Source organism: Sorex fumeus, unplaced genomic scaffold (assembly GCF_029834395.1).
Source record: "Sorex fumeus unplaced genomic scaffold, SorFum_2.1 ptg000008l, whole genome shotgun sequence".
NCBI lineage: Eukaryota > Metazoa > Chordata > Mammalia > Eulipotyphla > Soricidae > Sorex > Sorex fumeus.
Genome location: NW_026606065.1, coordinates 58,433,632 through 58,446,407, shown reverse-complemented (window position 1 = coordinate 58,446,407; position 12,776 = coordinate 58,433,632). Strand labels below are relative to the sequence as shown.

At 34.7% G+C, this 12,776-nt stretch overlaps 1 protein-coding gene across 1 annotated transcript in view; it reads right to left on the bottom strand.

The window, feature by feature from the left end:
• The window catches only part of KLHL1 (kelch like family member 1), a 321,085-nt gene that overhangs the window by 11,207 nt on the left and 297,102 nt on the right, over window positions 1-12,776 (bottom strand). The window contains exon 9 of the mRNA XM_056109709.1: window positions 12,017-12,229. Within this exon, the coding sequence (XP_055965684.1) occupies window positions 12,017-12,229 (213 nt within the window). The remainder of the gene's footprint in view (window positions 1-12,016; window positions 12,230-12,776) is intronic.

The following is a 12,776-nucleotide window of genomic DNA, read 5'->3' as shown; positions in this document are numbered from 1 at the left end:
TTTCTGATAGTTATTTATTATTACTTTCCAGGATGAATTCAGAAATATATTGAGTTAAAAATAGTATTTTTCAGAGTTTTTTAAAAATATTTTTAAAAGTAAAGATAAGGAAGAATAACAGACAGTGATATGTTGAGGTTGGTCACTAAAGCTAATAAGCACAGGAATGTTTATTGCATCATTATGGTTTTGTCTATTAGGAAAAATTTATAGCACATATTTCTTTAAAGAAAAGAATAAGCAATATGCTTTAATCTTCATAAACAGTGAATATCCTTTACGTTTCATTCACTTTTTAGTAGAATCCAATCTGATTTTCAACACAACTTCACTTAAATGGCTTTTATCTGAAATCATATTTTAGTCCTCATTTAATTGGATTTCACTCACAAAGGTTTTATTTATTTATTTATTTATTTTTTTTTTTTTCTACTCCCATCTACAAAGCAGAGCTTGTTTATCACTTCTCACAAAGGCTGGAAAAACAGCTAACACCAGTGCACTTAGAAATAATGAATTTCTGAAGGCTTATGAAACTTCAAATAAAATTGAAATGCTGAAAAATATCCCAAATACTATATTCCAGAAGAACATAAGAAAAAAATCTTGGCACACATTTAGAAATCATTCACTACAATTAGAGAGAAGATTTCTTTTGTCCATATTTTATAAATTTTCTGAAGGAAACTTAAAATATATATTACACTTTAAGAAAAATAGAAAGCTGTTTTTGGTTCAAAGCCCACCGAAGGGTTTTCCTATTAGGGTTTAGTATGCCAGATATCAAAAATTTGTTTTTTTTTTTCTTTTTGGGTGGCACCCGGAGATGCTCAGGAGTTACTCCTGGCTTTGCACTCAGGAATTACTGGCGGTGCTCGAGGGACTATACTGGATGCCGGGAATCGAGCTCTGGTTGGCAGCGTGAAAGGCAAACGCCCTACCCACTGTACTAGCACTCCAGCCCGATATCAAAAGTTTTGATGAGTTTCCTTGTATATATCATGAAGTAGCAGTGGGTTCAGACTGTATCCACCAAGTTCTCTTTCTATGGCCCCAAAGCACCAGATGTTCGAGAAAAAGCAAAAACTTTCCTTTTTTTCTTACATGTTTTATATGATTGGATTTGAACACTATGATCCCTGCTTCCCATCCATTACCCTCCAAAGTGTGAATTTACAGAATGCAATAAATATACAAGATACTAAAATCTCTCACAGCATCCCTTAGAAACTATCATTATTTCCACTTTAAAGATCGAGAGTAACAAAGTTTAAAGAGACTAACTTGCCCAAGGTCATAGAAATGGCAGAGCAAAGATTCTAAAGGGCTGTAGTAGTTAAAAGCCTATTTGTGTAAGTAGTCTCTTTATTTTTTAAAGCCTATTTATGTTACCCTGCCACAGAGGCAGGATGGGACGGGGGGGGGGGATGGGGGGGGGGAATGCTGGGACTCGTGGTGATGGATGATGGGCACTGGTGGAGGGATGGGCACTTGATCATTGTATAACTGAAACCCAAGCACAAAATTTGTAAGCCTATAACTGTACCTCATGGTGTTTCACTAATAAAAAAAGAAAAAAAAAAGCCTATTTATGTTACAGAATAAAAAAAGCTTATCTGTGGAAAGCTAAAGGCTCTCTAGCCCTGGATCCAGTTTTGGAATTGCCACTTTCACTGCTACTGATATGTCCCCAGTCACCACCAAGAGTCCAGTCTCTTCTTGCCACTGGTCCTCAGTCTCACTTGGACTTGCTCCTGCATCTCTTCAGCAAAATGACTCATTCCAACAGGAATGAGTGAATAGGTTCAGGAATTACTGAACTGATATACAGGTCAGGAATAATAGTACTACTTGGTATTCTTCTAGCACCTTTTCCCTGCCAGTTTAGGGGTCTCCAAAGTGTTATTGCTTAGCGAGTAACATCTTTTTTGCTCTAATTTTATTTTTTTAACATTGCAGAAAACCAAGGCAGCAAAGGGTTAATTGGCCTTGGCCAAAGGCATCTGGTGCTGACTAGTAGGGACACTATATGAACAGTTTCTGGGACTTTTTCCCCTCCTCCTCTAATTCCCCAGGGTCATTCTCTCTATAGTTTAAAGGAGTCTGTAATTATAGCCATAATTTTCTTGTCCATCTGCAAAAGCAGGAGAAAAAAAAAATCTCGTCAGTTTAATGTTTTCTCTTTTTTGGTTGCTTTGCATTCTCCTATTTCAACTCACTACCTATTTCTTCTTGATATCTTAACTCCTGCCTATTATCTGGGGAGGGCAAATGACCCTTTAAACTATTTATTTTGTACTGAATCAACATGAGATACACAGTTACAAAGTTGTTCATCATTGGGTTTCAGTCATAAAATGTTCCACCACATTGGCCACCGCCAATGTCTTCAGAGTCCCTCCCACCATCCCTCCTCCACTAAGGGCTTCTATGGCAGGTGTTTTTCTTCTCTTTCCCTCTCTCCCTCTCTCTCTTTCTCCCTCTCTCTCTTTCTGTCTCTCTTTCTCTCTCTCTCTCGAAGACTCTATTTTTCTGAGTTAGAACAAATAATATCCAGCTCTTGAAAACAAATGTATAATCATAATATTTAAATTTATTGGTTACCAGAAAAATTAAGCCAAACCTGATCCAAATAAAAGAGCAAACACTCTACTCACTCTATTTGTGATTAATCACACAAGTTAAAAAAAACACACTAGTAGTAGTAGTGACAGTAGTATTTCTTTGGATGGCTCTAAATTGAGTTTTCTGCATTAGAGAACTACATGAATTCACTTGTCAGCTTGGGGATAGAAAACATCATTACTCCCCCAAAGAAATAGTCTTGGTTTTAGCTTAGGAGAAGCTCCACAGGAATAAATAATGAGCATTTAATAACTATCTTGATTGCATACTATGTCATTATTAGTTGACATTTTGGCAATTTCAATTCTTAAGAGTCTATTTTACCACTGGTTGTTTTACAAAAATAAAAAAAAATGAAAGTAGACCCAACTTCTTATATTTAGGTTGTCTGTGTTCCTACAAATCAACTTGAATTTCATAATGAGAACATAAACTTTGAATCAGGAACTCGATTAAAGTTTATAGCCCTTGGGTAAGACAAACAACAGTATATTGTGACCAGAATTCGCTGAAAAGTGAAAGCTTGTTGGAAGCATTTGATAGTCACCAAATAAAATTAGTCTCTCACTAAAAATCTATAAAAATTTTTCACAACTTTTGTTTTAACACTAGTCTTATGAATTACTTTTAGCCCCATTGTGGTTTTTATGATTTAAGAATAAAAACAGGTTTTTAACTTAAATATATATATATTTGTAAACATAAAGGGGCTCTTTTACCACTCTGGAGATAATTATGTTCACATAAGCAGCATGACAAAGTTACATAGCTGTATAATTAGTTCTAATATCTAATGTGTCAAGAATTTCTCATAATTTGAATGCTTATATTTTTATTTAAATTATCAGATAACTTTTTAATCTACATTCAAACCAAATCATACTGTATAACTGTCTACAGGTTAGTAAAGATCAAATTTAATTTAATAGAATAGAATTAAACATTTTAAATTGTATTCAATCATAAAGGACGTGGCAGACTGAATTCCACTTACTAATGATTTTGAACAATTTTTTCAAAAGTTTCTCTTTTTCCTTCCTCCCTCCCTCCCTCACTCCCATCCTTCCTTCCTTCCTTCCTTCCTTCCTTCCTTCCTTCCTTCCTTCCTTCCTCCCTCCCTCTTCCTTCCCTCCATCTGATCAGCTGTATTGTGGCTCCAGCCCACATCAGTGTTTTATTTTCAACATAGAAAGAATCATCTATATATTCATATTTTTACTAGAAATATATAATAAAATCAATAGCAATAATTTTTCCAATCAGAAATATATAGAAAAGGCAATAGTAAATTACTTTATGAAGAAATAGTTATGTAAAAGTACAAAATAATGTCAGATATTAGAAAATATTTATAAAATATTATAAATATATGACTAGTAACATCTATATCTTAAGTTAAAATAATTATTATAATCATTCTGTGATTAGGATTGTGTCTCCTAATTTTGTGCTCCCCACAAAACAAAATCACATTAAGGTAGAAATTAATATCAGATAGCCCATTAATTAAATGATAGCATTAATATTCATTTATTTTACAGCAAATATTAAAATTCATTTTAGGCATTCATTAGTATTCAATATTAAAGAATTATAGAATCCAAAAATACTTTTGGAGAAGGGAAATCCTAAAGTTTGCTAAAATTTAACCTTTTGTAGAAAGTTCATTTTATGACACAGAAAAGGTTATAAAATGTTAGCCATCAATTCATGAACATAAATTTGAGTAGCAAATATAATGATTAAATATTTTTGTGAATTTTCTCCTGATTTTACATGTCATGTACCTCAAGCACCACTTCTAAATTCAGAAAATGTAAACTTTAAGATTTCTAAAGATCTCACTAAAATCACCAAAACTCCAAATTCACTTTTGCATGTAAATTATTCTCTGATCATAATATATTCTACAAAACAACATGCACTCATAATTTATGTGAATATGTTTCCTGTTTTAATTCAACTGCCTGGTCCTCTTAGAGGGTTGCAAACAGATTTTGAGTTTACGAGGCCACTTAAACTTTAGTAGAATGGGGAAAGTGCCCCACCCCACTGCCCCACTCCCACTGCCTATCCATACCCATCTCAATTTTTCTTAATACTTTCCTTTATAGTCCAATTAATTTAGACCTTTAGGTTTGAAATAAGGGGTAACAAGGTTGCTGCCATCTCTTTAAATATACTTTGCTTAATTTTTATAGGAAAAAATTTGCTTTCATTTCATTTTTTTTAGAGTTTTATTTACTCATAAATAATGTTCTTGCTTTTTAAAGATAGTCTGCAAATGCAATGAATGGGGACGGTCTTGTATCTTTTTTTTTCTTTTTAAATTTTTATTAGTGAGACATCATGATGTACAGTTGTAGACTTACAAATTTTTGTGCTTGGTTTTCAATTATACAATGATCAAATACCCATCTCTCCACCAGTGCCCATTTCCCACCACTACAGATCCCAGTATCCCTCCCACCCCCCATGCCCCCCATCCCACCCCGCCTCTGTGGCAGGGCATTCCCTTTTGTTCTCTCTCTCTTATTGGGTGTTGTGGTTTGCAAAAGAGGCAATGGGTGACAATCATGTTTGGTCTATAGTCTACTCTCAGCATGCTTCTCTTATCCTCGGAGGATCCTCCCAACACCCTGTACTTGTATCTTTAAGGTAAGAACATTTTTGAAAAAATAAATTGAATTTATTTTAAATTGAAGTGCTATGGTGTGCAGTAACATTGAAGTCATTATCTTAGAGTCACAAAGTCGTTCCCCAATTTGACTCCCAGTGTTTAAAAAGCCCTCCATTTTTCCAGGGACCGTACCCACTAACTCTCCCTTCCCCAACCTTCCATTTCTATTTATTATAATTTAAAATTATAAAATCTTATAATTTTTTGCACTGGGGGAAAAATTGTTCTTAAAGGTAATTTGTTTTTTAGCTTTTATCCGAAGGAGGATGTAAAATATCTATTTTGATTCAGGTCTTATTACATTACTATTTGGGGTTCAAATAGGAGAATGACCGTTCGGCTGAAGGAAGAAGAAAAGATAAGCAGCTCTTTGACTCTTCTCAGATTTAGTCTTCTCAGGCAGCTCTAAAAAATATTTAAATTTCTGAGAACTAACAGAATGTGAATATAGCCCAGGAAATATCAATGCTAATTATCTCTTCTAAAATAAATGTAATTCTAATAATTCAAAATGAGTGATCAATCTATCTACTAATATAACAAACATTGTTATTATTGTATGCCCAATTTATGTATTTTAAATAAACTCTGATAAATAGATATCATTTTTGTAATCTAAAGCTAGAGCAAATGTGCTCCCATACACATGGACACTTTATCTTTCATCTATTCATGGGCATATGCCTTTCTAGAGAATTGCTCTTCTTTCTAATAATGTCAATACATTACCGTGATGACAGTATTGTTGGCAGACATCCAAGGACAGCCGATTATTCTGTCACTACTGGTCCACTACTGACCATTTCAGAGATTGATATTTTCCTCAAAGGTCATTGAAACAAACATATAATGGCACATGTAAATAGCTGTGATGTTAGTTAATAATTATTTCATCTAGTGATAGAGCAGAACTCCTACCTCTGAGGCAGAGAATCTCTAGCTGTGTATATATGTACACACAAATTTTGCCCATGATTTATTTTTAAAAATGTTTGTGCACTATATATGTAGAATAATAGAACAACAATAACAGTAACACTAACTCTTGATGCACAATCAGCTAATTCCAACAATAAGATTTTAAGGAAAAAAGTACTAAGGGAAAAAATTATCTGACTTTTGATTTATAAGTAGTTCAAAAAAGTACTATTTTAATATGTTCTAAATATTAAAACATTGCTTATTATAGTCGTATACATTTTAAAGCCTAAGATAAGCTTCCATAACTTAGGTAAAATTAGTCACTGTTATATTATTTCTCTTTACTGCTTTAGATGACATTGCTTAGGGATCGTGTCAAAAAGAAAAGAAAAAATTGCAATGAAATAAAAAAATGAAAGTATCCAAAAATCATAGTTACCCCATATACTAATGTTTATAATACTTATTTATTTATACAGCAGGAAATTTTAATTTTAAAAAATTAGCAAATAACTAATAGGTAAAGATGAAAAATTCATTGCCGTGTCTTGAAAGAAATATACAATTATTTTAGATGGCACTTCTTAATACAATTGAAGCAGAGTTTGTGATCTTAAAATAAAGTTCTATATTTATAGCAGTTATATCAAAATTTGTGAAACTCAGCAAACAACAGTGTTTGGTAAGATAATATAATAATATTTTTGTCTGTTTGTTTGTTTTTAGGCCATAGTCGGTGTTGGTCAGGGTTTACTCCTGCTTCTGCTCTTAGGTATCATTCCTGGATATAGTACCATAGGGTACCAAACTCGGGTACCATATGGCATGGTGGGGTTTGAAACTGACTCAGGCGTTTTGCAAGGCAAATGCCCTAACCAATGAAATACCTGTCCAGCCCCCACCCCCCACTGTCACTGTCACTGTCCTCTCGTTGTTCATCGATTTTGCTCGAGTGGGACCAGTATGTCTCCATTGTGAGACTTGTTACTGTGTTTGGCGTACTGAATGCGTCAGGGGTAGCTTGCAAGGCTTTGCCCTGTGGGTGAAATACTCTGGGTAGCTTGCCGGGCTCTCCAAGAGGGGCGGAGGAATCGAACCCAGCTCGGCCAGGCCCTACAGCTATACCATTGCTCCAGCCCCTCCAGCCCCCAATATAATGCAATTCATTAATATTCTTGTCCCCACCGAAAATGTTCTGGCTATTTACTAGATGTCTAAACCCAGTGTTGATCATTGTTTCTCTATGATGATTAAAATAAGTAAAGACATACAAGCAGATAACCAACAAATATGAAAACCTATTTACATATTTCTGTTAGTCATTTATAAATCTACTTACCACCCAGGAAGCTAACCTGCTAGTTATGTATCTATCTATTTTGTTATGCCTTAGTATCTTCACCCTAATGAAAAACTTGAAACCTGGTTTTCCAGTATCTGACTTATTTAAAAAAAATATTGCTGTTGAGTTCATATTTTTTACCAGTAATTTTACAAGAAATGAGTATATGTGTAGACAAACAAATTTTGTTTATTGCTGAACATGCACCCTAATTTAGTAGTAAAATTGATGTAAAAAACAATTTTGTTTATTTCAATATCAGTTGTTAAGATGAAGGAATATTCAATTGTACTTTCCAGTCAAATCTGTATTGTGGACCGATCGATCTCTTTGGGCACTATAAGAAAAAGGTATTTGAAGAAGCAATGAAGAATGTTAAAAATACATCTTTTGGTGCTGGAGCAATAGCACAGCAGTAGAACATTTGCCTTGCAAGCTGCCGACCCAGGTTATATTTCCAGCATCCCATATGATTCCCTGAGCACTGCCAGGAGTAACTCCTGAGTGCAGAGCCAGTAATAACCCATGTGCCTCGCCAGGTGTGACTGAAAAAGCAAAAAAATAAACAAATAAAAACTAAATAAAAATGCATCTTTAGGTGGTCCATATAACACCACTTTTCAAACTTGTCTCTTTAGTATGATTCAGATTTGATAGAATATGATCTGATAGTTTACCAGTTAGTGAAGTAGTGATATATTTCGAATATATTTTCAGATTTACTGCCTGTATTCTAATTTAGTCTCTGAACTTAAATTTGCAGTTTTTAAAAGTATCTCTGTCACCTTTTCTTCAACATATTTGAACTGTATATTGCACAATAAAAATACATGCATAATAATATTTTTAATAAATTCACTTTTTTCTAGTGGATTATTCTCTATGGGACAAATTCTATAGAACTTATTACAGTTTTTGAACAGTTTTGTAAGATGGCCTTGATAGAGTGAAGCTGTACTACAAAATAAATTTTCACTTCTTCACAAACCTTTATGTACTTTCTTTTCTCCTGAAGTTCGTTTTATATTTTCATCTACTCTGAAATTATAAGATATCTTTGTCCTTTGTGTATAAGATAGCCCGACTCTTAAAAATGTTTGCTCTGCATCACCTAACTGTGCATCAATACCACCATGATATATATTTGCTTTAAAAAATCATTGTCATTTAGTAAAATGTGTTCTACTATTTATCCTTAAAATACAACATTGATACTTTTTTGATTTATTTCAAAAGAAGTTTGCTATGATTATATACTGAAATTGTATTCTTCCCATTTCATATGCAAAGCAATTCTATAGAGTTGTAATCTATTTTGATGCATTGATGATTTATATGTGAACCTACCATTACAGAAAATATATTATACTAAATGCAAAAACAGAATCCTATTTAGTAGGATAAACTTAGATAGGAGTAATAATGCTTTGATTCTGTGTGTCTCTGCATTGCTTACACTACTCATACCAATTGCACACCTACAACATAAAATACCTATGCATATTTTAATCTAATTTTGCATCATAAATGTATTCTGAAACTGACTTATTTATACTTCTATGCACAAAAGACTTCATAAATTACATAGAAAAGTTAGAATAAGCAATGTATATAAAATAGTATTTTATTAGAATAATTTACATAAAATATTATGACCATCAGCATATTCATTTTCTTCAAGACTTTTGAACAGAAAAATATGAATACACTACAATTCACAGCATTTTTAAATATAAAGCATTGAATGTTTGTATATATAAATGTATATATTCATATATTTGAATTCTGTCTGCTGTTCTCACTTAAAATATCTATAGTTCCTTATTTTACCGGATAGGCAAATATTAAATTATTTAGGGGCTGGAGAGATAGTACAGAAGGAAGGTCACTTGCTTGCATATGGCTGACCTGTGTGAGCTCCAACATTCCATATGTTCCTTCAAGTTCTGCCAGGAGTGAGCCCTGAGATCAGAGGCTAAGTAAGTTCCAAGAGCTTCCAAATATCCCACCCCATCCAAAAAAAAAAAAAAAAAAAGAAGAAAGGGGTAAAAAGAGTTCAGAGGTAAACATAGCATATGTTTTTTTCTTTTCATAGGAAAAATAATGTAAGCATTTCTATAGTAAATATAAAAAGGAGCTAGATTTTGAAAATAATCTGTATGCTAAAGAATCTATTGTTTAATCAAAGGTGATGTTCTCAAAAAAAAAGCTTCATAAATCCTAAGGAAAAATATATCATAAGAGTGAGAAACAAGAGCTTTCTCCCACTACCAATTCAAAGATTTAATAGAAAAGATGAAGTTTTTAACATTAGGAAGAAAGTTGTGATCGTAAGTGTGAGATGTCAAACATCTCATTCTCCCAGGTGCAAATCACACCACTGTTCTGCCACCCTAATTAAATTCCTTTAGACTTGTGATCAGTTTTTCAACAAAATATTATAAAAGGTAATTGTATCACTTACAGGTGGAATATATAAGAATAAGCCAACAATGTTAAAGTCTAGTTTTTCTCTTTGGGAACACAAATTAACAGTGGAGTTAACGTGAACATGTATTATGAAAAATACAAAATCAGTGAGGTATTAAATCGCCGAGGGTTATAAAGTTATTCACTGCATTATAGTTACATATCATATCCCAGAAGTTAAAACAATAGACCTCAACAGTCCCTATTATCACTCCCTCTTGGAGCAGTTGATATTTATATGCAATAGAGATTATCATTATAAATTTGATTGCTTTTATCATTTTTTCTGCACACAATATTTAAATCCCAAGTGAGTCACAGTTATTGAAGAGAAATCAGCAACCATCGTGCCCAGGAGTTTGTAGGTTGTTTGTACAAGTCAAGACAGTTTTCAACTTCAGTCTCTACATACTTGCCATTTTTGATAACAGTTCTAAAGGACCTGAATCTTCCCCATTCAACAAGAATTATATACAATACCTATCAAAAATAAGATAATACTTTTAATTTTATTATCAAGAGTATGGCATGAAAACTCTTAATATCTTGTTAGATGATTGAAGGAGATGGGGCGGAATGATAGTACAATGGGCAGTGTCTTTGCCTTGCACACAGCCAACCTCTGATCCTTGGGACCCCATATGGTCCCCAAAGCCATTCCAAGAGTAAACCCTGAGCACAGAGCCAAGAGTAAACCCTGAAAACTGCCAGGTATGGCCCCCAAATAAAAACAAACAAGAGTTTGAAGGGAGTTAGAACAAACACAATGCAAAGAACAAATAAAGCATGTGTTACAGAATAAAACAACTATGTATTTGATAAGTTACTTAAAGCAGTATTTATCTGATCCTTTGAAATATATTAAGAAGGAGTTTAAATATTAATTGTCTGTCACTGTCCTCCCGTTGTTCATCGATTTGCTCCAGCAGGCACCTGTAACTCTCCACTGTGAGACTTGTTACTGTTTTTGGCATATTGAATAGTCCATGGAGAGCTTACCAGGCTCTGTCTAGTGGATGGGATACTCTTATTAGCTTGCCCGGCTCTCAGAGAGAGATGGAGAAATCAAACCTGGGTCCATCACACGCAAGGCAAAGGCCCTGCCCGCTACACTATCTCGGTGGATGGCTCTGGGGTCTAATTGTACTCACTTCGTGCCTGGCAGGTGGGCTGGGCCGTGGGTACAAGGGTGTGTGGCGCGGCTGGGGGGAGTGTCCAACCCCAGAGCTGCTACCCTGAGGTGGGGGGCGGGAGTCCCCTGGGCAATGCGCTTGGGGCTGGAATCACCGACCACTCCTCTCGTCAAACTCATGGGTGACTCAAGCCCCAGGCTGGCCAGGAATGCGGCTTACGGGAATGTCTTTGGCCCTGAGTCCCCCCTCCTGGTCTCCCCACCCCAGTAGAGATGGGCCTAAGATGCCCATGTGGCTCCCATGCACACTGCATCCCACCTTTGCATCCCAACGTCCGTGATGGTCCCCAGCAATAGCTTGAGCAAACCCCTGGTCCTTTAAACAGTTGGGCGGAAAGGTCTTTAAGTGAGCCCACCCCTTTCTCCTTAAAAGGAGCAATCCCACGGGGCTGGAGTGATAGTATAGCGGGGATGGTGTTTGTCTTGCAGGAGTCCAATCCGGGTTCAATCCCCGGCATCCCATATGCCCATATGCCCACCCCCCAACCACCAGCACCACCAGGAGTCATCCCTGAGTACAGACCCAGGAGTAACCCCTGAGTATCTCTGGGTGTGACCCAAAACTATTAATTATACTATAAAAACTTCAGTGACTTTACATATGGAGAAAGAAGGAAAAGAAGGAAGGACAGAAGAGAAAAGGATAGAGGAAGGGAAAATTTTAAAGAATGAATCTGTGCGTGTGAGACAGGAAGAGAGAGGAATTGAGAAATTAGCACAAGGCGCTGAATTTCCTCAGTGAAATTAGCAATATATTTTACATATAACTCTTTAACTGGGGTCTTACCTTTCTACATAATCCAGAAGCCTTGAACAGTGATTTGAAGCAGGAGCATCATGACCACCCACTGCATAAAGAAAACCATCACATGTGGCCACTCCAACGCCTCCTCTTCTCTTACACATGGGGGCACACATGCTCCACTTATTTGTGTGAGGATCATAATATTCCATTGAACTCAGACAGGAACTGCCATCACGACCTCCGACTGAATATAACCTAAAAACACGATTGAAAATGTATAATTTATTGTAACAGTCATTATGGCAAAATGTAGGGGACATCCTTTGAAAACACAAATTTCACTGGTTTTCATCTCCAATGTACAATTTCTTTAAAATAAGCTTTTATGACAGTATTAGTATAAACTAACAGGCAAACTTGGCAAGCTTTCATATTGCACAAGAAAATTTATACTGAAATTACTCTAAAAATGTTCACTCATGCCAGAAATTCCCAACAATCAAATTGTAATATACTAAATAGAACTATAATTTTCTAACCTTTATCATTTAAAAAACTTTGATACTTTTGAACATCTATTGTTTAAACAATTGAACTATATTAATAATTTAGTTTAACTAGTATTAAATAATAGTAATCTAAAGGATAAATAGGATATATATTTCTCTAATATTTTCTTAATAATTATGATAATCAGAGAAAATTTTATTCTCCCCATTTGAATTACCAACATGTCAAACCTACAACTGGATGTTTAAATAAATGGAATTTTACAGATGAGTATTATACCACTCATTTGTTT